Source organism: Oryzias latipes, chromosome 10, assembly GCF_053564925.1.
Source record: "Oryzias latipes strain Hd-rR chromosome 10, Olatipes_Hd-rR_3.1".
Lineage (NCBI taxonomy): Eukaryota > Metazoa > Chordata > Actinopteri > Beloniformes > Adrianichthyidae > Oryzias > Oryzias latipes.
This window is the reverse complement of record NC_136246.1, coordinates 23,305,575-23,330,044: the sequence shown is the minus strand read 5'-3', so window position 1 is coordinate 23,330,044 and position 24,470 is coordinate 23,305,575. Positions and strand designations below refer to the sequence as shown.

The 24,470-nt window shown below is 39.1% G+C and overlaps 2 protein-coding genes across 3 annotated transcripts; one reads left to right on the top strand and one right to left on the bottom strand.

Annotated features, from left to right (window-relative positions):
* Nucleotides 1-11,025: 11,025 nt before the first annotated feature.
* On the bottom strand, nucleotides 11,026-21,116 carry dctn4 (dynactin 4). 2 transcript variants are annotated; one of them, XM_004073390.5, is made up of 14 exons: nucleotides 20,919-21,116; nucleotides 20,232-20,302; nucleotides 19,923-20,101; nucleotides 19,790-19,833; nucleotides 18,906-19,013; nucleotides 18,221-18,241; nucleotides 17,751-17,824; nucleotides 17,011-17,123; nucleotides 16,829-16,938; nucleotides 16,653-16,726; nucleotides 16,142-16,196; nucleotides 15,851-15,958; nucleotides 12,629-12,726; nucleotides 11,026-12,521 (listed from the first exon to the last, which is right to left on the bottom strand). In XM_004073390.5, exons 1-14 carry the CDS (start codon nucleotides 21,051-21,053, stop codon nucleotides 12,302-12,304), a joined length of 1,410 nt encoding a protein of 469 aa, XP_004073438.1. In that variant the 5' UTR covers nucleotides 21,054-21,116; the 3' UTR covers nucleotides 11,026-12,301. The 2 variants fall into 2 exon arrangements, with proteins under 2 accessions (XP_004073438.1, XP_004073437.1); XM_004073389.5 differs by lacking the exon at nucleotides 18,221-18,241.
* On the top strand, nucleotides 18,345-24,424 carry gpx3 (glutathione peroxidase 3). The gene is made up of 6 exons (XM_011480349.2): nucleotides 18,345-18,416; nucleotides 21,653-21,883; nucleotides 23,040-23,190; nucleotides 23,271-23,388; nucleotides 23,761-23,860; nucleotides 23,941-24,424. Exons 1-6 carry the CDS (start codon nucleotides 18,360-18,362, stop codon nucleotides 24,157-24,159), a joined length of 876 nt encoding a protein of 291 aa, XP_011478651.3. The 5' UTR covers nucleotides 18,345-18,359; the 3' UTR covers nucleotides 24,160-24,424.
* The last annotated feature ends 46 nt before the right edge of the window (nucleotides 24,425-24,470 follow it).

Below are 24,470 nucleotides of genomic sequence, written 5' to 3'. Positions count from 1 at the left end.
AGTCACACCTTGACAGAGACTTTATTCTATTATAAGATATAATGTCTGGATAATAGTTTTACCCAAAACCAGGATTTAAAAGAAGGGGGAACTAACTTTTGTACACATTTCCACTCTTGTTGTTTGGCTACGAGGATTTTAATGTTGGAACTTATGACAGCAACAGATTGGCTGTTTCATATCGTGCATTACTATTGTACTCTGAACCTGTCATTGGGAATTAATTGCCCTCTTTATGCCAAAAAACAAAACATTGCTTGTGTGCATCTTGACAGAGTCAACCCAGATGCAGAGTTGCAGGAAAAACTCCAAGCAGTTGCAACATTGGGCTGAATCATTATCATGGATGAGATCACTGTCTTGGGATGGTGATGGCAGATATAAAGAGGTGATACACAACATGTACTTGTCATTCAGAGAAAACAACACAAAAATAAAAGCAAATGCTGTGAAGGTATGTCGCCTTAAATGAACACAAGGCGGCTACCAGCATCTGGACATGAGATATGGATGCATATTTCATATGAATGAGTTAAGTCTGAAGAATAATATTGCCGGTTGGTTGCTTGTTTTCATAAGTCCTTGCTTCCTGCACGCCTGGCGCTTTTTCTGCATTTAGCCGAATGCTTTCAAGGTCCAACTAAAACAAAGATGACGCTGGTAGCTTGAGTGCTGCCCTGAACCACCATCCAATCTTTCTGCTGATCTCGGCCCAGATCCTGTCCAGACAATACCCAGCTTCCCCCTGCTGCACCAATAAAAACACACGCCATTATATGAAACCTGGGTGAGACGAAAAAACATGGAGACGGGACAGAGGAGGTGACAGAAAGAGGAAAGGAGAAGGGAGGAGAAAAACTCTCCACTATTGTCTTTATTTTTTCATAACGACTCGCTGTATTAGGATGATGAAGAAAAAAGTTGGCATCTGTCAGCTAAAATATTCCTGGTGGGGGTTTTCCTGTGGGGGAGTCTGCTTTTCCTCCCACTGCATTAAAGTTTTCTCTGGATACCTCTCTTTTCTCACAGTTCAAAAGGATGAATGTTTTGGTTTGACTGTTATCCTGAAATGACCACAGGAATGAGTTTGAGCTTAAACAGTTGTTTGTATCGTTTTGCCCCACGACTCTTTCCTAAGGACAGTTGGGAAAGATGCCAACCATCCCTGAACAGGATGTCAGATGTTAAAAAAAGGCTGGGTAATGATAATAATAGTAATAAACATGTGTGAAAGGGAATGCACATTCTGTGAACTGGAGGGACTGAAACGGCAGTCGCTTTCTGGACTCTGAACCAGAGCCACTAATCCATTTAGGTTGAGTCTTGGCGCTGAATCTGAGGTCTGACAAAGCCCAGCTCTGTCTCTCTGATCCAGCCCACTGAGTGTTAAGCTTTTACAGATGTGTGGTAAAAGTGGGCACGGAGCTCGCTCAGGCCAGGATGGCTGACTCACTGGACGCGGAGTGCTAAATCTGGTTTTTAGCAACAGCTTGATGAATCCGTCTCATCTCGACACGCCAAACTGAAGTCAGACAGCCAGGCATTGATGGGGATTTCCAAAACTGACATGGCGACATTCAAATGTATCTGAGCTTTAGGTTTTTCTTGTGTTCAGGACACACAGCCAGAAATCATATCAGCTCTGATCAGGGTCCTTGGCAAAAAGAATATAATTTCTTTTCACTCACATTTCCACTCATGAACATGTGGCTGCAGTTTTTGCCTCCAAACAAACCCTCTGGAAAATTGAGGAAATGACTCAGATCACCCAAGTTTAGCCACTAGTTTTTGCCAAAACTGATACAGCGTGCACCAAAGCGGACGTGCCAATCTGACTTTTATCAATGGAAGGACAAATAAATGATGCTATGGTGAATGAATCCAAAGTAAAGACTCATTCAGCATGACTCTGAAACACATGTCTGCAGTCTGTTATCGTGTGACGGCTTCTTTATTTTTCCTTTTCAATGAGAATAATAACTGTCCAACATCGTTATTCTGCTTTCTGATCAAGTTTGAATGCGAACTAAAAAAAGGCAAAGAACACCATGAAAGCTTTTGAATGCCAGTAAAGTGAAACATACTTTGCTGCACTACTGTGTCATTATGTGGAAAGCAGGTAACCAGAAGGAGAAGAAAATATTTTTTTCAAAGTATATTTGCACTTATGATAGCAGGGTTGTGTGCGACAGCATGCAGAGGTGAAATGAGGTAAAGTTGAAAATTTGGCACAGATCTGACTTAGATCGGATGGGAAAATGACAGACTGTAGGTGCGTGTGAGTCTGGAGTGAGAACCGGTTTTTAAACATTGGTGTGTGTTTGGTGTGACGCTTCCCCTGCCATTTCCTCTGCATCTGAACCCCAGTTAAGAGGATGGAGGATGTGTATACTTCTCATGACCCTCCTCCTCCTCCTTTTCAGACAAGATCAAACCCATTTTAGTACAGTAAACCTAAAAAAAAAAAATATTTGAGTATTTTCCATAAAGAATGGCAAACTTGCTTTTATTTCTTTGTCTTTTTGCGGTTAATTCCAACCAGCCTCATAACTCTAATATTTCCTACAAAACTGGTAAAGTAAAATAGAAGCTCCTCTTATTTCTTTCAGAAGGCAAAGTTTAACATACAGTACAGGACCGACACCCCTTCCCATTCATTTGAATGAGAAGGGTTGTCCAAACTTTTGGTCTGTACTGTATCTTTTGGTTAAAAAATAAAAAAAGACTTTGAGCAACATACCTGTACACCATCTTGTTGAAGAATTGCAAGGTTTTTTTTCCTTTCATTTCTCAAGTTAAACAGGTTGCCTTCCCATCTTGTTTGATTAAAAAAAAAAAAAAAAGGAATCAAACTGGATACAGTTAAGGTTGTTTTTTTATCTTTGACTTTTTTTTAAAACAAAATATTTGAATGCCTTCAGACTCGTCATTCCTGCCTCTATTTAAAGCAACATGCCAAACTGCAAAGCAAACCACTAGAGCAGGAATAAACACGTACGCTGATGGTGCCAGTGTCTGAGTTAAAAAAAAAATATTACAAATTGAAGTTTTTAAGCCAGGTCAGAAACTAAGTTCTATAACTTCTGATTTAAAAAACAAAACAAAATGAATTTGTAGAGACAAGGGAAGAGGGATAAACTCTTAATGCAAAAAACATGGTTTATTTTGGATTTTAGTTCATGTGAGGTGCAAAATAAAAATGGATTTAAATCAGTGCAAAAAAAAAGAAAGAATTCAAAGAAAGTTAGACCCATAATGTCTTTTTCTGGGATTTATTCCAGACCAACTTTCTGCCATTTCAGTCTGGAGTAGTTATGTGGGTTTTCCAATGGCAACTCTAATTACTTGTTGCAGTTGGGTTTAACTGACTGCTTGTGCTCTACCATGTTTGCTCAAGACCTTAGAAACCATTTACAAAAAGTTTGACATTTTGAAAAGAGGCTTTTACCACTAAAACTAATTAATGTGATCAAAGAAAATAGTTTGATTAAAGAACAGTCTGCAGAACTGAAATATTATTCATATTGTGGCTGGTTGAGGACTGGCCAATGTTTAAGCCTTTTTGCTCAACTGTTGAGCTTTTCTAAAAGTTTCCTGCTTAACTTTTGAAAATAAATTCCACATTTATTCCACAGTTATTATAAACGCTTTGAAAATGTATTTTTAAAACAAAAGCAAATCAACTTTCTGGCATGTTAAGCATCATTCAAGCTTTCTTCATCTAATGTTTCATCCTGATTGGCTCTCAGATTTTAATTTTTTTTCTTCTTTCCAAAATCAACTTTGAAGTTACAGACACAATATTTGCTTTTTCATCACTTTGTGAATGCTTTCCAAAATATTTTACAACACCCTGAAACATGGATGTTCTAAGAAAACCCATTTTTCTAGTAGTATTAACATGCTTAAGATGCAGCATTCTAAAAGACAAAACGTGGCCAGAATTCCCGCTCAATGTCAACAACTGGGAAACTATTTAAACAAAAAAAAGAAATGGAAAGAAAATCCCAAGGAATGCATTGGCAATGCAATGCAATGTGTAAACTCATCAGGTAATGAAATAATAGCCATGTCAGTTGTGAAAATACCCCTGGAGACCCCACCAAATATAAACAGCCTGAAATACCAGCCTGTCGGTCCTGCTGGTGGCAGCCATCTGGGTCTATCCAGTTACAGTGCTGAATAAGAACATTTGAAAATAAACAACTGGAGGTACTTTCTGTTTGGCTGATTCATGAAAACCCCCCCTTGTCCCATTCCAGCCTGTAGGTGATGGAACCAGCACAGAAAGCTCCAATAAATTCGGCCTAGCATTCCCTGAGGTTTCTGGGATGTGATGGTTCTAATTAAGGGCATGTTTGACCTTCTGCTTGGATTGCTGGTTTGGGCATGGAGCTCTCCGGGTCCGGAGGGCCGTTTCATGCTCTCAGATGTCACATTGGGCTTCACTTCCATGACCCATCTAAAGGCTAAACGCTGGCAAAGCTGCCAAAAAAGCTTCTCTCAAAAGGCACTCTGCAAAACTAACAAGCCCTTTTATCCTCCTCTTTAACTCTGAGCTTGATGTGGAGTAAAAAAAAAATGTAAAGAGCAAGAAGAGGGAAATGTCGGTGAAAGGGGGAGAGAAGAGAGAAAGGCAAAGAAGGAGCAGGATTTTTTACTTTTGCAGAGCAAAGTGTTGGACCTTTCATGGGGCCATATCTTGATAACCATCAGCATAAAAAAAAAAAGATTAAAAATAGATTTGAGCTCAGTGAATTAAGGACATAAAAAAAGGTTTTCATAAGAGGTCATGTTGGAAGTTTGCCTGCATTAACTTACAATGTTGTGCAAGCTACACAGGATCATGAAGTCACTGCAGGCCTAAGGCAAACACCCACATGTTGTTCTACTCAAACGGAATCAAACTCTGTGGCAAAACAAGTTTCCATGTAACTTTAATCCATACAAACCTCAGCAGCCATCCTAAAACTCTGCAGAAATGGAACAGAACGGTCCGGATGCAGCTGGGAATGTGTTGCTCTGTGTGCGGAGTTAATGAGGTCAAGTGCGTAAAGGGTGAAACTCATCCATCCTCCAGCAGATGGAAAGATGTCAGAGTGACAGATCCTCCCAGATCCATCTCTGTGGGTGAGCTGCAAATGTGCAGCAAAGAGTCAAGAAGATTCTGCAAATGAGTACCGTAGTGTCAATTTTTGTCTGAAAAGATGAGGCAGCTTCCAGCTAAAGACAAATATGTCTAAAAGTCTCGAAATGTCACACAGAGAAAAAGGTGAAAGATTCTCTACCGCCTGCTACACTGGAGGAAAATAGATCTCACACCTTGATGATGAACTGTAAGCCTCGCTGTGAACTAATATTGTACCTGTGCAAACACTTCCACCACAGCGTTTGAAGCTACAAAGCTGAAGTAGTTGTCAGAATCCGGTGAAGGTCTGATGGAGAAGGTGGGGCGGTTGGTAAAAGGTTTATGAATGAAGTCACTGTGAGAAAATAAAGTGAAGCTGACCCTCATAAAGCCAGAAGGCTGACTAGATTATCTGCCAGGCACAGGCAGGAAATCATGTACAGGGACCTGATCAACAGGAAATTAAAGACAAGGTTTAGACAAAAGTCAAACAGACCATCTAAAAAACTAAAGAAAGAAAAAATCATCACAGGTGAAACCTCAGACAGTGACAATCCTTTTCTCTAATGTTCTCGCAATAAATAACATCCTCTGGTTGGTGAAAATCAAGAAAAATAACCAATAACTTAATTTCAGGGTGTTAAAAACCTAGACATGGCAACTCAGTTACACCTCCACATTTATTCTCTAAACCAAAACTCTTATTTTGAAGGAAAAAATGTAATATATTTTGTCTTGAATACCACAAGCATGAGTAATATTTGTACACCAGGCCTCTATGGGATAGAGGGATCTGTAGGTTGTCTGTGTTTCCACAGCTGAGCTTGAGCAAAACTCTATTACAGATGACGTCCAGACTAATTCCATGCATGATCACAGGTCCCGGATCAGCAGAGCAGATACAAATCAAAATTGCTTTCATGATTAAGAAGTGAATTAAAGCCAACAAAACCTGTTTCTGTGGACTAAGACAAAAAAAAAAACATGCAAATCTAACGTAAACCATAAATCTTTAAATGAAACAAAAATGCTGTTTAAAAAAGATTGTAGTTGTAATGTAGAAGCTACAAGCGGCGGGCAACAAGCTCCCTGCTCCACTCCATTCTGATGCATTCACTTATAGATGACAAGATCCTTGTACGCCACATGTGTCAAACTCAACGCCCGCGGGCCAACCGTGGCCCGCCATGTCATTTTATGTGGCCCACGAGAGCATAAAGGTTTTTAAATTCTTAAAATAACTTCTTTTTTTTGTTGATTACGTATTATTTATGTGTAGCTGCTGTTGAAATTTTTCAGTGTTTGCAGGCTTTATGTGTGTGTGCAGACAAATTGTTGTCATCAAACCATGAATTGGATGCAAGGCCATGTGCAGCCTTTTTTTGTCAAATGTTACACCTGTAATAGATGTTATTTGCAGCTCAGTTTTATATTACTTTTCTTTATTCACTTGGACAGCTTGATCCTTCATTAATGGAGTTATCTGGGTTTTAATAAGCGGACAAAATTTAAAATGACTTATACTAGAGTAACAAGCACATATGTTTTCTGTGCAACTGTAATTGTCACTTAAAAAGTTATAATACATAAACAATGAGTTATTTAACATTAAGGAGTAGTTACGTTTATCTTTAATTCCATTTAGTTACATGTATAAGTTATGTCTGGCCCTTTGAGGACAGCTACTATGCTGATGTGGCCCTCGTGAAAATGACTTTGACACCCCTGATGTACGCCTTTGGTTTTTTTCATCTGAATCCAATAGTGCTCCCCATTTTTGTTGCACCTCTAACGTTAAATTAAGTTTGTGAGGGGCTGTAAACTAGTGGGAGAGGGTGTAGACAAAGGGATGTCGGGAACTGGATGCAGGCTTACGCCACACCACCAGTCCTGCCCAAAACTCAGGGACAAATTTCTAATGAACTCCTGCCGCTCTACAGAAACTACGTCCTAGAAAATGACAGATTTGTATTTTGGCTAAAACAAATGTCATAAATCATAATTGAAAGACGTCAGAACAGTTTAAATTACATCAAAAGATGATAGGAGTATGTTAAAATCTAGTATACAACAGTTTTCTCATTAATTAAGGGTTTATTTCATTTCCCGTCTTGGGGATCAACAAAGCTTTTCTCTTTTTAAATGAGACAAAGATATTTAAAGGTTTAAAAACATCTAACTGGCTTGAATGAGACTGTTGATAGAGATGCTAAGGCCATAGCCACAGTTTAGCTTTCTTGCTCAGTAAATCCACTGCTGCTCCTATTGATTTCACATATTGATTTAGCTGTATACCTTTGACGGGTGGAACAGAGTCCCGCCTGTCTCTGGCGGGGGTCTGCGTGCTTGCACCTCTGTTTGACAGATGTGGATATCTGTTGCGTCACGTTGGTCCTCTGAGCTCGATCTCTCCCTGGGTTGTCTGCATCTCCTGTTGTGGCTGCACACACACACACACACACACACACACACACACACACACACGGTCTCCAGCATGCATCTGCACACACCGTCACCCACCATCATTCTTTCATCCGAACCTAATGGGGCTTAGCTGCCCGAGAAGATTGCGGCGGCACCAACCACGCAGAGGCAACAACAGGGCTTCAGCATACAAGTGTTGTCCTAATTGGAATCATTTATTCACCCTAAGATGCATTACTGGTGGCATGTGGCTGACTCCCAAGGCACAAAGTCAGCTTAATAATTTAACCTTGTTTAAGCGGAGACTGCAGAGGATTATCTTGGTATTGTTGAGCTGATGAAGACAAATAGGATAGACGTGGATTATAATCAAGTGGATTTTAATCAAGCAGACAATAATTATCTAATCAAACTCTTGTTAAACTTTTCACGAGTTAAATGGTTTTTCTTTACAGACCTGCACCGGTTAAAACCGTGTTTCTGGTCTTTCCAACATGTTTTTATGGCGTTTTTTGTCATGGAGAATATATAATCAAAAAAAATTAAGCCTAAATTCGTGTTTGAGTTTGTTTTTTCTTCAGATTGTTGGGAATCAGGAGGCTCGGGGCTGTATGTCTGATAGCTCCGATATTGTTTGCCATTTTTGTTGCACCACTAATGGTAGCTTTGGGTCGTCAGGGGCAGTAAGCGAGCTAGATAATGGGAAATAAGGGCCACTCTGTAGAAACTAAGCAAAAAGAAAAATACACCGTTTTTGTTTTTGGCTAAAAACAGCATAATCATAAATAAAAGATCACCAGGATTTTTTTTTTAAATTGATCAAATTATGATCGGAGTGGGACTTTAAGGTTTTTTTTAATGTAAAAACTTAGATTGAGACATGTCAACATTTTTCCTTGTTTTTCTTGTGTTGATCCACTTTCAAAGCATCATCAAGAAATTAATTTATTGTTTTACATTTTAATTTGAGTGGAAGAAGGCTAAAAATCCTTTTAAAAAAAGTTTTTAAATGACAGAAACTAACCTGCTAAATAGGCTTTCTTGCGATTTTCTGCAGGTCTATCTGGCCTGCTGGGGCCTCGTACACCCCATCAGCGCTGGCTTCATTTAGGAGTCCTGACACCCCGGTGCCCCTCACACTGGTTGTTCTCACACAGACAAATTATAAATAAAAGCAGAGATCAAGCCGGCGTCTCTGTCTGCTGAGGCGGACAGTTCCACAGATAGTGTTGAGGGGTCAGCTGTTTTGTCAGAGCGATCTCTTTTCAAGCACACATCCAAAATCAGCATTCCACCCAACCTACAGCCGAGAAAGCAAACAGATCAAAAAATATGACTTGCCATGAAGGAAGAGGGACATTTTGGTTCTCGTTTGTTTCTTCAAAATCTAGGGTTTCACAGGTTTAGCCTTCCCACCTCTGAAAGCCTAGAAATGCCCATAGTTATTCATGTGGGCAGACGTCATCAATTACTGCTAATTAACCAGATGATGGTCTGGTGAGCAGAAAATGAAGGAGGCAGTTAATCATTCAGAGCACCTCCAGGCCGGTTAGTCAGCCTCAGAAAGGAAGAAACCCCCGAATTTCCCCCGAAACAGGAAATGTTGAAGATATTGTAACAGGAGAAAACAGAGGCCTCATGAGGATTGCATCAGTCATAATAATCCACCTGACTAATGGAGAAAACACGCCTCCATCGGTTAGCCTCTGCAGTGCCCACTGTGGGAAGGAAAGATCCTCAGAGAAACAATACATCTCTGTATGAGATGTCCTGCTCCAGATCCTTTTTCTCCTTCGCTCAGCCGTGTCGTGCCCCCTTTGTGGGCGACTTTTACTTGCGGTTTGGGCAATGATGTCACCACAAAAGGATCTCCGGCGAAGTCAAACTAGTAATTCAACGAGGAATTTAGGCCATCCATATAAATAAAGATGCTCAAAAGAAGCAAACCCCAGGAAACTTCTGGAGTTAAAAGAAAATAATGAAAGTTCTTACCTGACCCAATACCGGCTCACAGCGAGAGCTTTTCCTCATGAAACAATCGGAGATCCGATTTCTCTATTTACAGTATACGGTTCTGCAAATAAAAGCGTGCTGGTGTTGTATTTGATTTAATCTCAGTCTTGATCCAGGAAAATATTATTCCTACTAGAGGGAATCCAAAAATTTGTCTTCCAGATGGGTTTAAAGGGATTTTTAAAGGGTTTTCTTCTTCTTTTCAGCAGAATTTTCTTTTTGGAAACAACTCCTGTTATGTTGAAATTTAATGAAGACTTTTATTATGAAAACAAATCTACCAAGAAATATACTTCCAGCAGGATGTTTAAAGCCTCTGCTGTCTGGTGTTTGATGGGGGGTGGTCTGGACTCACCCCATGGGTGCTTCATTACCTCATCATCATTTATGTCGCTTCTCTTAGCTGTTTGTATTTGCTGCAAATAAAAGAAAAGGCTGCACTTCTTACAAAGACAGAGAGGCTGTGGTTGAACAGCAGGGAGCCTCACTGGGGAGCTGCAACATACCTGCATCACACATATCTGATCGGCCTTTTCCAAGGCCCCACCACCACCACCACCACCACATGTGAGCGAGCCTCTGCTGAGCACCGCTGATAAGTGGAGACTGACATTCAATCTGTCGGAGCACAAATTCTATTAGTCTGCTTTTAATGTTGACAAGCAGACGTGTCAGCCTCATGACTCGCATGCCGAAGAAAGGAGGTCAGGTGAGCTTCTTGGTTAATGGCTAACAGGACACTCCATGTGCCTTTAAGTTATAAATACTATTAATCTGTGATCAGCTTCAGTGTTTATTCAAACTCGGTCCAGACTAGTGAATGCTTGTGTCCACTCTTGGAAGAGTTCATTTTTAAAGTATTTGTCTCTGGCTCCCTCCTGTGGAGAAAAAAGATAACGGCAAAGATTCATACAATATTGCTGAATGTTATTCCATCTGCTGATATCTGTTTACAGAAATATCAGTTGGATGACTATTAAAAGACCAAACTCTTGTGTTTGTGGTGTTTTTAACATGTTCCTGTAGCATTTTTCTGATGATGGAGGACACATTTAAAGAAAATTCAGCTTAAAACTGTATTTCTTTCTCTCTTCAAATCGTGAATCACTAGCTAAGGAAAAAATGTCGCTTTTTTTTATTTATTTATTTTACATAGAATATACAATCGGTGGGCCACAAGCTCTCTGCTCCACTCCATTCTGATGCATCCACTTGCAGATGAAGAAGTTACTGCCGATCTGTAGAAACTACGTCCTAAAAAACTACAGTTTGTTTTTTTTTTGGCTAAAAACTGCATGATCATAATTAAAAAACCACTGAAGACTCTTTGAAAAATAGCTCCAAAGATAATCAGAGTGGGACTTTAAGCTCCTTAGAAGGCAAATTCAATCAAATCAACCAAGATTAAAAGGATTTAATTTTAGTCTGTAATATAAAAGCAGCATAAATACAAACACTCCTTTGTAGGTTTGAACTGTTTTATTAGCCAGTTCGGAACGATGTACAGCTGTTGGTTTTCTAGCATCCACAAGAAAGCAACAACCAAAAAAAGAGAGTTACAAAACAGACAGTGCAAGTGTTTTAAATCAAGCAAAGTAAGAGAGTGGCAGGAAATAAGCACAATAGACTTCATGTCGTTGGTGTAATTTAGAGGAATACTTTATAACTTTATAGTACCCACAATAATTACTGAGATATTAAGGAGAAGCAGTTTGCTGACAATTAAATGCAATAACAGAAACCTTCTTCTCTCCTGGTTAGAGAACTGTGTGCTGGCAGATTCATAATCTAGGTTCTTCAGTTGCTGTGTTTATGGTTGTCAGCAGAGGGGGAAAAATGTAAATCTCCTCGGCTTATAAAACATCCTCCTGGAATAATAAATTACCTTTAGGATTTGTCTTTTTTTTTCCCTCCTCGGTAGTGTGCTGCTGAATGTGCGACTGACTAAAATCCTTGTCAGCGATTGTAGGCAGAGACTGTTAATCCGTGAAAATAAACACTGCCTTCCAATTTGTGTGTAGCTCTTCGTTTACTTCCAACAGAAGAGTGCAGCTTGTTCACCGAAAAGCACAGAATCGCTGAAAGTGATGATGATGACGATCACTTTTAACTGTTCAAACATGCAAGTTAATACAACACAACAGCCTGCAGACAATTGTTGACAAGGACACAAGCTACAACTGTGGTGCGTGTGTTTTTTTTCTTTTTTTTTAAACGAGGTTGATTACAAATCTGATTTCTGATCCTGCTCATTAAAATGTATGCCGTTACTTTGAATTTAATGAAAAGAATCTAACATTAGACTTCTTAAATGTTGACTACACATGCAGGTTTAAGGAGTGTTGCTAAGGTAACTAAACATTGTCATGTACAACCATCTCCTTCATACAAAGCTGGCAGCAGCAAATGTATAAAAGTGACACTGAACCCATTTATTAAGAAGCTTTGCGTGTTGATGAGGCACTTCCTGTAAGTAAAAAATGCGATATGGCATCCACTGACAGGAAGTGGATGCTCCAGGTAAATATATTATAGTCTACTTGTTACTCTGCAGCTGTGAAATTATTTATTTTATGAGCTAAGCAGTTATTCTGCATTTTTTTGTTAATTAAGCAATTAAGGCTAACCGAAAACAAGTGGAAACCATGAGTTGAATCAGAAATCAGTTGTTTGCTACGATTGCATTGTAGTTTGAAGAAACTGGCTCCAAAAGAGCCCAACACTAGTGTTTTGTGTTCAGGGAGCAAGAGGTCCCAGCCTCAGCTCCACGTGGTGCGTGAGCCAAATGGCTTCAGCGGCGGCGTCACCTCCCTCATCGCTAGGCCGGACGGGAGCTGCCAGGTTGCGGAAGTCGTGGCGCATCTTAAACGCGACAGTGACGTCCGTGTCCTCCTCTTTTTGTGGGATCACTTTGATGAAGAAACCAATCTTGTTGGATTTTCTAAAGGCAACGACACTGTAGAAAGCACAGACAGATGAGATAATTACCTTGGAGCATTCCACTTGAGAGTGTGTGCGTGCTTGTGTGTGTCTGTGTGCGTGCGTGCGTGTGTGTTGACTCACTCGGGGTCATCTTGAAAGTCCTGAGGTTCGGCCAATTCGTCATACTCAGCAGCAGCATCCTTTCCTGCCAAGACCAGTTGGGTATTGGGTACCAGAATCTGGAAAAGGAGGAAAATAAAACATTTCTATGTAGTCATTAACCCTGTAAAGTCCACTACATCAAAGAATTGGCAGAAAATATTTTTTGGTTTTGAAATTACAATGTAACACACATAAAAAAAGGTTATTCACAAGATATGGATTGTTTCAATTATGATACTTTGGGTGATTTGGTAACTTTTTGGCTACAACAAAGTTAGTTTCAGACACAAAAATTTAGACATGACTATTCAAATGTGATTCACCACATTTATAATTGTAATTGTATTATTAAGATATAAATATCAATAAAGTTTGCATCGTTTTAATACAAGTAGTGGTTCAAAAAGTTAATTAAAGAGGAGTTATTCCCACCATAAAGTTTAGAAAATTAAAACTTTCCACACCCAAAGTTTTTATTTGAGGTTTCATGGAAGCAAACCGTTTAAAAATGAACAGGAAAAGCCCTTCTGCTGCCCCTAGTGGACTGATGATGAACTACAGGGCAGAAAACATACCAAGTTTTTCTACAGTGGTTTTTTCAAGGAATGTGAATAAGATAGGGGTTTAAGAAATGGTGCATCACATATGATACAAAAATAAAGTTAAAGATGAGTTAGAGAAATAAAGAGTTTTCCAAGTATTTGCAAAAATCAATTCAGAATGTGAGGTATAAGATTTCTTTTTTTTTGTAGCTCTGGAACAAATAAGCATTTTAAATCACTATTTTTTATTTTCAAGCAAATGATAATCATCAGATGAAAAACATACAACGAAGGCTGAACCCGTTTTAGAGGAAATCTGAGGTTTCACACAAAAACTACCCACAAATAAATCCTTTTACAATGAAAATCTCAAATTTTTTTTATTAGGGAGCCTTCAACTCAAAAGCTGCCTCAACCACTTTTAAACCCAATATTTACATTTTGTTGAAGCTTTTTTTTTTTATCCATTTCTAAATGAAATTGTAACATTTTTGTTAAAATTCCAAAAATTGATGGTTTCTTTTGATATTTTCACAGCAACAAATCCAGAGCAGTGGTGTCAGATGACTAGAAGAGCAACATTTCGGCTATTTGAACTCATCTGCATCCTGGTGGTGAACATCCTCTTCAAAACAATACGTGTAATGTGAACGCAGATGTGGAACAGGGAGACTGATAGGTCTGAATGGGCCCGTATGGATCCTATAAGACAGCTGACGTCCAGCTTATCTCGTCTGCAGTTTAAGGTAAACATTACTTGTTGACACGGAGGGAAAGGGCTGCTTTCACTAAGAACAGCTTATGCAATTGCAGCATTTGACCGTTGTCATGGTTTTCAAGACTGAATAAAAGACAAAAGTCTGAAGTCTAAGGGAGAAAAAAGCAAAAAATAAAAGTGTTTGGGAAAACAAAGCCATGTAGTGATTTCAATTCTTGGATTTTTAACCTGCAGCTCTTTCCATCTTGAAATCATTTTGCAAATGCTGTTGACTTAACCAAACATTCCAGGCAAAAGCACAACCGTGCTGCTGTTTTCTCTCATGCTGACCTCCAAAAGTTGGAACAGTAATTAAAAATGTAAAAGTCATTGCAACGTTCGTGGGTTGTGCAAAAACGTTAATGAAGCTCAAATGCGGAAAGGTTGATGAATGTTTGCTTAATGAAACAACATTAATAAGATTATTAATCTTAATTATTATGCAAACATTCATCAAAGACGGCTGCTGTCTTTATATACAGAAATACAACAGAAGCTCCATCCATCCATCTTCCTCCGCTTATCCGGGACCGAGTCGTGGGGGGAGCAGTCTAAGCAAAGATGCCCAGACTTCCCTCACCCCGGCCACTTCCTCCAGCTCCTCTGGGGCTGAAGGAAGTAAAACAGAAGCTGTGCCACCTTTATGTCACGATAATATCAAAAGGGAGGAAAAACCTCTCAACCATGAAGCTGCTTATCAGTCCAGAGGGGTCATTTGATGACCTCATCATTAAAGGACATCTGCATGATTCCACCATTTTAATTGTTACTAAAGTCATGGAGAAATGCAGAGATTTCCCTCCATCAGAGCTTCATGAGTTCAACAAGCAACAGAGGACTCGCGGTTGGCGGTCGCACTTAGGATCCACATTTAAGCAAAGAGTCTGTAAATCATGAAGACAAAACTAAGTTTCGTTAGCTTTTTTTTTAACAAAGTAAAGCCTAAAGTCACCTAAAACATGCTGTCTTTTTTTAATAGAACGATGCAAAACCAAATGGTTGTAATCCATGTTTTTGTTTTATTTAAACTATAAAATTCATTTGCTGTGTTATTGTTTGTGTTCTTTGGAGAAGTCTATTGTTTTGTCAAGGTCAAACAGAATAATAATTTTAAAAAAATGGTGTACATATAAAATGTATAGAATATGTAATAATATGTCCAATTCTAAAAGCATTGAGTTTAGTAATTCAGCTACTGGGAATGAAATAAACATACCTATGATCTCTAGATTCCTAATCCATTTAGATTTTTTTTCTATGCTTGAATATAATTTTAAATACTTACTGGATCATAAAAAATACAGTCAAAGTCCTTCCCGACTCGTTTTCTGTGCTCTTCTACTGTTTAAATCGTTGGTGGTCATTCACCCGAGTCCCGTGACATTCTGACTTTAGCACACCCTAATGTAAAGGGTATACCCCTCTGCAGTTCAAAACATGTCAAACCTCTTTGTATGGCACTTTAGGCTTATATCAGACTTAAAACATCCTTTAAGATTTGAAACAATGTTTCAAAACTGAACATTTACCTTCTCTTGCATCCTAGATGTAATATTGGGATGTTATAGGCATTAAATCTGCTAAATTATAAAAAAAAATAAAACTACAATAAATGTGGACGCAATGTGAAAAGAAATGAGTCATAAATAAGCTGCGTTATGACCACGTGACTTTCACAAATACAACCCTCGTCATTTATTTGGACAAGAGTGTTTTAAAAATAAAAAACTGGGTTGTTTGGGAATGAAGAAACGCTCAAAAAGCCCTAAAAATGTTGGTTTTTTTCTTTTTTTACAAAATGTAGTTGCTTTTTGAAATCAGGTCAGGAGAGGCATCTTTGACATCTCCAGGAGAAAGGTTAAAGGTTCTGGAGAACAGTCTAAGGACATGAAGGAGAACTACCTGAGCGGTTCTGTTGATGTCATCAGGATCATCCTCCTCACAAGCAGCCAATGACACATGGGTGATGTTCTCCACTGGGTTGGTCAGAGTTAGCAGCACCTGACTCTCCTACAAAGACGATGAAGACGTAGAAAAAAAAAAAAAAGAATAGTTTCCAAAAACTACTACTTGTTTCTATTTTCATATACATTTGAACCTTTAGGCTGACTGTCATAGCGTACAGGACTGTTTTTCTCACGCTTAATTAAAATCTAAAATTAAAACAACAACAGAAAGAAGAAGCACACCAACCTTCATGTATCGCAGATTTGGTATGGACATAATTCTCACTTCAGGAATGTAACTCCTAAGAGGAGATCAGTACATCAAACAACCTTTCCCATTTCAAAGCTCTTGTGCAGATATTGATCAAATATCCTCACAGTTCCATGGAAATCTGTACTATTATGAGCAATGGTACACACAAGCAAGTGCTTTGAATCTGAAGCTTTTAGAAAAGCTCCTGTTTTGATTTTTGGCTTTTAAATAATCAAATGTGATGCGTGAATGCAGAAAAAATATATTTTTTCTCTCCTTTAAATACAAGTTAAATAAATGAACAAATACTGAGCTAAAAATCTGTCTGAAATTAACCTAAATAAACTAATGTACATGCTTCCAGCATTTTTGGGGGCACTTGAAAGACAGGTAATTGTGACACTAATGGGTGTTGCAAAATGAAGGACAACCAAACCCTAACTGCTGTTTACTCCTTATTAGTCTAATGAGACTTCCTTTAGCGGGTATTTGGTTTAATACTTACACAGCCACCAGCTGTATTTTGAACTTGATTGAAGTAGGGTTAAACTCTGGCTTGCTCAGGTTGTGCTCACATTTCTAAAGTTCAGAAGAAAAAAAACATGAAACAATGCCGTTATCCACACAACAACAACAACAGGATCCTGTGACTGACAGCAGGAAGCACAGAGCGGCGCTAACCCTGCAGCGCAGCGAGCGCTTCATCAGAAGGTGTTTGTGTCTGGGGTGGAGCTGAGACGCTCCTGCGGGCTGAAAGTCTGGCTGCAGAAGTCTCTGTCGCAGCGTGGTAACTGGGAAGACACGCAGATTCAGCTCAGCTCTCATTCGATCAGTAGAAACTGTCGTCACTGATGGTAGTTTACCTTCTGGCAGACTGACTGGTCTGGTGTAAAAATCCTCAGGCAGCGGCTCCACTTCATCAAGGGCCTGAGCAGGCTCAATGCTGATCTCCTTCTGGTCCTCGCCCTCCTTAAGCCTGGTAAACGCAAACGCAGCTTCACCGTCTGCCTCTTCTTAGGATGTTTTTGTTTTTTGAATGCAGCTCAATCAAAAACTCACAGTACCACAAATAACACAACACAGTAAGAAAATCACAATTTCTCATTTTCCTCAAAAATATCAAGTTTGGGATTGACATGAAAATTCTGGGGGGAAAAGATGCTTTTTTTGTTTGTTTTTACCTGCATCTGAGGATATTAATGTCAAAATCAGCCAACCATTTGTTTTTCTGATATTAAGCCCAGTTCTAGATTGCTTTTTCTGATAAAGAGATTTAAAAATGAGCCCTGCTCACAGCCACTTTATCAGGAGACGACACTGCAGCTTGAGAGGAAAATGAGGGTGATGAACTGCTGAATGTGATGGATAACCAAAGCCGAATTTTAAGCCTCGGTTAATTGATTTTAGTACCCCTAAATTGATCCAAATAGAACCCGCTGAAAATGTGAGTGTTAATCCATCAAAGTCATTCATAACATCTGTGGCCCAGATGCAATCAGAAGTTCCCAAAAACACTTCAATGTGACATTTCAGCTTTAGAAATGAAGAAAACCTTCCACAAAGCAGATCTGAGAGTGCTGGAAGACGACAAAGGATAACTCACGAGAGGCCGGCCAGGTTTGATAAGGGAGCTCCGGGTCTCTGCCTCTGCAGTCTGGTGCCAAGGCCGTATTTTTCCTGCATGAATTAAAAACCAAACATTTCACAAACAGAAAAATCAAACCTACGGTAGGGAAAAAAATGACGATTATGGAAAGTATTCTACAGCTATTGCACTACTTCACAAAGTGTACCGGTAGTTTAAGAAAACTTAAAAGGAAAACAAAGTGAAAGAAATCTGAAGTGAAACAAATGAGCTACAAAGAGTTTAATTTAGCGTGCTGCAAGACAAAAAAAACAAAATGAGTAGCTTTTCTGACAAAGAAGTAGCAGAGGAATAAGACGGACATAGAAATGTGTGTAAGTAACATGCGCGCTTTCCTTGAGCCAGAAAGGTGTATCTAAAGTGGAAAAGGGGGAAATGTGTGCTACTGGACAGATGAAACTACTCAAGTTGTGAAAAATAAAACTCACCACCACATGTATAGTGTGTTGCTGGGAGGGAGGGGTGTATTTAAAAACCAAAATATCAGAACGCATAACCAAAGAGGGGGGGGGGGCAAGAAGAAGGTAAAACAAAGTGGAGAAACAAACATTAGTGGCATTTCGTGGCATGCAGCAGCAACAGAAACACATCAGTGATGGAACAAATAAAAGCAGGACGTCACAGGTAAGTGGTTCTAACTCAAAGGGGGGCCTGGAATTAATTAATGAGAGTTAATGTGCAAGCAGAATGCAGGAGGCATAACCCATTTGCTAAGAAGCTAATAAAAAGAAGAACTATCCTTTCTCCATTAACTAGAAACCACGTGGAACTCACCCTATAACTTTATAAGAACGTCTTAAATTGTCTGCAAACCATCGACTTTATGAATTTCAGAAAGTTGAATTCCTGCATGCATATTGTTTGAATCATGACAGCAACATAGATGTTAAAAAGCATGAAAGTACTACTTGAAACTGCATTTCTGCTCATTTTTGTTTTTTGTTTTTTTGCTTTTAAACAGAAAAGATAAATGTGTATTTTCAACAACCAAAAACGAAAATCTTACAAAAGAAATCACGACAGTTTGATAATAAAAGAAAAAACACAGAAATAGAAGTTGCGACGCCTCTAAAGAAGCATAACTCAACACTGGTCTCAGAGGAAGCAGAGTACCGAGAAGGCCAGAGGCATGCACTGTCGTCTCCTGGTCAGCTTCTTCCTGTCTCTCTCCTGCTTTTCCCGATGAGCCAGCTGCTGGTAATACTCGATCAGCTTACCAATCTGCAGTTCAGAAACAACAATTCAGTTACATGTCCATTGCTTGTTTAAGGTTAAACATTGTTAGTGTCAGAACATTTCTCCAGAAACTGTGGAAAAATGTGCATGCAAGTAACTATTTACTGCAACTGTTGTGAGAATTTTAAATGCTTTGTTTCATCATTCTGTACAGATACTGATTTTACATCTATATATATAAAAAAAAACTACACTACTTTTTGATCAACTAAGTACTGCTCAAAGCTTAAAGCCCCCCTAAAACAAATGGAAAAATGTTTTTTAATCAACAGGAATTTATACTTAGACAACAGAATAGGAGCATTTTTGGGTGCCTTTTTTATACTTCTAATGTATAAAAGGTAAAAAAAAAAAAAGAAAAGAAAAGAAAGAAAAACTAAAAAGAAAATGGTGTGTCCATAACATTAATAATCACTAAATCCTTCACACTCAGATATATGTTTTCAGATTAAAATGGGGTTGGAAGGGTTCACTTGGTTTGTTTTTCAGCCAAAGCTGTCAAAAGATTACATGAGTTTCTGTTCTAATACAAACAAACTATTGTTATCAATCAGGATTTGTGATTTCCAACACAAAGAAATTCATTTTAACACACATATAAATAAATAAATAAATATATATAGGGGGATATTGTAATGTCAAGACAACATTTTCCTTCTTGCTTAGGCATTGTATGTGTAATTGTAACAGGTTTTAAAAGAGAGCAGTGCATGATCAGGAAACATGTGAGCAACTTCACAGCCCCACAGGGGTAAACATACCCGCTGCGCGTGGGGGTTCTCTGGCTCCTGCCATCCACCGCTGGCTGTGATTTAAAATATGAATGATACGTCAGATGAGAACAAGACTTATATTTATTTATTTTAATAGTTTTTTTTTTTTTTGAACACCAACCAACTGATTTGTCAGCCATTCCCACATCCCTTGAAGTCCAGCGACAGAAACCACAGGCCAGATAATAGGCCTTCTTCATGGTTGTCTTAGTGGGATCATCAGGCACAGGAGCTGGGATGTTAGTCGCTCGTGTTGACAGTGTGTGCATGCAGCAAGGACAATCAAAACAATTTGCACATCTAGAAGACGCAGAAATCATGGAAACTAAATCAGAACATAGATATCACAGAGGTTTATTACTCTAGAATGTGTAAACAGTATTCATAAAACAGAGTCACACATTTTAAGGTTTTGTATTGTAATTCTTACCTGTTCTTTTTCAATTTAGCTTCAGCAGAAGGCATATTTTCAAGACAACTTGGACAATAATGCGAGTCCACCTGATCAGAGGAGAAACACAAGCAAAGAGGAACATGGCTAATCTGTCCATTTTTCCATGAATTATTCCTTGTTAAATCACTGTGACACAATGAAAACCAAAGATGGTTTAATTTGGTTTGTTTTTTATTTTAATGATCAGCATATGGAGTATGAATGTATTATTTATTGTGGTCAAAAAATCTAGGACTTGTGATTTGGCTAGAAAAAAATCATAGCTACTAGCTAGTCGCTCTGGGTGTGGTGTCTATATGTGATGGAAATTAAATAAGTAAAAAAATGTAAGACCGTAAACATGTTAAATTTCAATATATAGCTTTACAGTAATACAAATAATTGACATATATTTACATAAACTGGATTATATTCGTTTAACACATATAGCTAAGAATTTAGTCTTAGCTTTCAAGCTAATCAGGCGGAAGTTGAATGTTACAACCAATCAGAAGAGGCGACTGGTAAAAACCAGCTTGATTGACAGGACACTGAACCACTGAATGAGCTAGCATTTCAGACAAGCCCCTCCCCTAAACGTCAGACTGGTTAGCCGTTCTATTAGCATCACTGCTGCTAATTGTTCAAATGACGCTACTATGGGAGACAAAACCATCTACGTACCTCGTGAGACACGCATTCCAGAGATCGCAATTCGCTACAGTAGCGACAGAAATAAAGTTGAGATAAGGGGGCTATAATATTTTTTTCTCCACGAACAAGATAAACGACTCTATTTGGTTGCAAAAGGGACGCCATCTCTCCAGCTAAGCTGTGTCCGAGAGAAAGCTCCCCGAATGCAATGCTAACGCTGTCTGGACCACACTAACTTGCTATTTGTCGACCCTTTGTGGTGACTAAGAAAATTGCAGGTCACATGTTGAAATGAGATGAGATTATATTTATTGATCCCAAATTGGGGAAATGACCGTCATGTTATTATATTTAATCATTTTATTGCAGTTGATTCTGTGAAAAAAAGAAGTGTTAAGAAACTTCATTTATATAACAAAAAAATGTCCCAAAGAGCTTAGATGACAAAAATATCCAAATCTTAACAAATATGTACAATTAAACACGAAAACTTGTTGATATTCATTTCAGTTCTGTACTAAAGTCGCTGCTCCCACAGCCATGAGGCAGATTTGATTTCCACCCAGAGGGCACATGGCCAATTACAAGGTCACTATGGCAACAGGTGGTTATGGACTATATATTCCAGATTTAAAAGTATTCCATTGACTAAAAGTCTATTAAATTTAACTCGGACTCAATCTCCCTTTTTGTAATTATAAATTAATATTTAAAAAAAATATGTGAAGGATTTACATAGTTTTTTCTGTCACGTTCATTCACAGCAGTTACCGGTTTGGACCACCAGGAGGCGACATCGCCAGCAGCTGTGCGACCTTCCTCCCCTCTGGCAGTGGGCTTCATTTCTCCTGAGGGGAGAAGCTTTCAGACATACAAAGACAGCGGTCACCGTGTCGGAGAGGAACGGTAGGATGAGGCTCCACTTCCTGCCGCAACAGCTGCTGCTGATGATGATGATGATGCGGCCCATGGCTCATGGAATCCCGCTCACTCAGGTACCTGTTGATTCTCCCTTAACAGAGAAAACAAAGGTGACGGGATGACGTCAGAGCGCATCTGTCTGCCTTAAATGGGCTACACCCGCGCCACGTTGCGCAATTAACGAAAAGTTCCTTAAAATGTCGCAGAAAAGCGTGGAGCTTAAAATAAGGGGAGCAAAAAGCAGTTTCAATACAACCGCCTCAACTTAATCGAGATTTTTGACTAAATGGAACAATAAATTCGTGCAAAAAAGTTCATACTTTTCCCTAAAAATATTATACTGATATGATGATTTACTGAAACATTTTTAGAATATTTAGAAAAAAGTGACATTAACTGATGTAGAGCTAAACAAACACAATGGCCATCTGCCTGATAGACCTGATAGGCCTTTGTGAGCGCAGCTGCATGTAAATATAAAATAAATAAAATAAAAGGCATTTATGAAATGTTATAATTTCTCAGGGGGGGATCAAATAGTGAACTTTGCTTTGACAGCAGGAGCAAAGTTCTCTTGGTGGTTGTTTTGTTGAGGCAGAGGTCAGGTTTAAATCGACCCTCGCAGCCACAGAAGGGGGAAAAAAATCATCACAATGACTTTTTGTATGTGGCAAGATTGGGAAGGTTCAAAATTGTCACTTCTATGAGTAGATCAACTACATCTTCTCATAAATCTGCTTTGGTGTAAGTCTCCGAACACTTTGGAGGTTCATACATTTAGGGTTATTTGCTGACACTGCAGGGGTATTTAAAATATATATTAAAAACACACACAATTTGAAGATACAAACATCAATATGAATATTTTAGTTCTGAAAATCATTAGTATTTCATTTTAATGTTTCATTGTATTTATTTTATCAGCACTTTGATAGAACACGTTGCATCAAAGGGGATGTGCAAGTTCATAAATACTGAGAATTCTTGTCTTAGAAACCCATTATAAAGGAAACTGATAATGGTTAATGCTTGAAACATACTTGGAAAATATATATCATTGATCAATGACTGTTTTTTATTGATAATCAGGTGACACCTTCCCTTTTTCTACTATGACCCCTTATTATTGTGCATTTTACGAATTAGAAAAACGAAGAAGCAGAACGAGATCTTCATGGAATCAGTAGTTCTGATTAAAGGTGACCTCCTTTGACCTTTGTGTTCCCTCAGAAGTGTGACTCATCCACTGATGGCAGCATCTACAAATACCACGCTAAGACTCTAAATGGCAGCCAAACTGTCAACTTTAGTGACTACATTGGCAAAAGTGTGCTCTTCGTCAACGTTGCCACATACTGAGGATACACCTATCAGTATGTGGGTACGAACCGTCGCTTAGTTACCAATTCTGTATTAGTCATCATCAGTGTCATTCTCAGCTGTTTTCCTGTCTTTTGATAGAACTGAATGCACTGCACGAGGAGCTGAAACCACTTGGTTTCACCATCGTTGGATTTCCCTGCAATCAGTTTGGGAAGCAGGAACCAGGACAAAACCATGAAATCCTTCCAGGCTTGAGGTAAGACATCTTTGGTTTCAAACACCATTAAAGATTTTTTATAAATACATTATTCTATAAACATTTTTTATGCTAAATTTGTCCAATGTGGTTCTACTGTAATTAGGATTTAAGGATTTGATTAACATGCAGTAACTCTAAGCTGAGTTGGCAACATTTCAGCCAACAAAGCTTCATTCAAGTCAGATGTCCTGCAGAAATACGATCCTTCAGTCTGTGAGCCCTTCAACCTGCGTTCGTCAGTCATCACAGGTTCATTCCAAAGCCCTGGCACTGGTTTTGCTCGGCTTGAGGGGCACCTGGAGCAGCTGCCAAACAGCAGAGCGCTCTGAGGCATGTCCACTGATAAGATGCTGTCTTCCTGAATTCCAGGCATGTCAGACCGGGCAATGGATTTGTTCCAAACTTCCTGCTGTTCAATAAAGGAGACGTGAACGGAAAATATGAGCAGGACGTTTTCACATTCCTTAAAGTAAGTGTCGTTTGGATGAGCTAGTTCGTTTTCATATCTTCACTTTTTCGATCGCAAACATTTCTTCCCTCGCCTTGCAGGGCAGCTGCCCGCCCGTCGGGGAGGACTTTGGGAACACCGACAGGCTGTTCTGGGAGCCCCTAAAGATCGGCGACATCAAGTGGAACTTTGAGAAGTTTCTGGTGGGACCTGAGGGGAAGCCCGTGATGAGGTGGCACCCGAGCGTCAACGTGTCCACGGTCCGAACTGACATCCGCAATTTCCTGCTCAAACTCTACACCCAAGACCTTTTTAATTAGGTGATTTCATTGTAGTAGGTGCACGGTAGATTTTAGACACCATGTAGGGCAGTTTCTGGTAAATGAAGGGGGCAGGTTGAATGAAGAGGAGGCTTGAAAGCAGAACGTCTGCGGAGCCTCCTCGGAGTCTGGGGTTCAGGCCAGCTTTTCAGTGCATTCAGGCTGCCCTGCCATCCCACAGAGACACGTCCTCTTCCCAAATGCCAGAATCCGTCAGCCATGACGGTCCGAATGTTCATTACATGGAATAAATCACAGAAAACCACCCTGGTGTGCAAACCTTTCTTAACACAAAAGCATTTTTACAGCTG

Excerpts from the sequence above, each read along its gene's own strand:
- dctn4 (XM_004073390.5), bottom strand. The coding sequence starts at position 21,053 with ATGGCGTCCCTTTTGCAACCAAATAGAGTCGTTTATCTTGTTCGTGGA. Across the intron at positions 19,014-19,789 it reads AGAACCCCCACGCGCAGCGG|ATTGGTAAGCTGATCGAGTA; the intron begins GTATGTTTACCC and ends TCTGAACTGCAG. Across the intron at positions 12,727-15,850 it reads ACATCAACAGAACCGCTCAG|ATTCTGGTACCCAATACCCA; the intron begins GTAGTTCTCCTT and ends CTCCTTTTCCAG.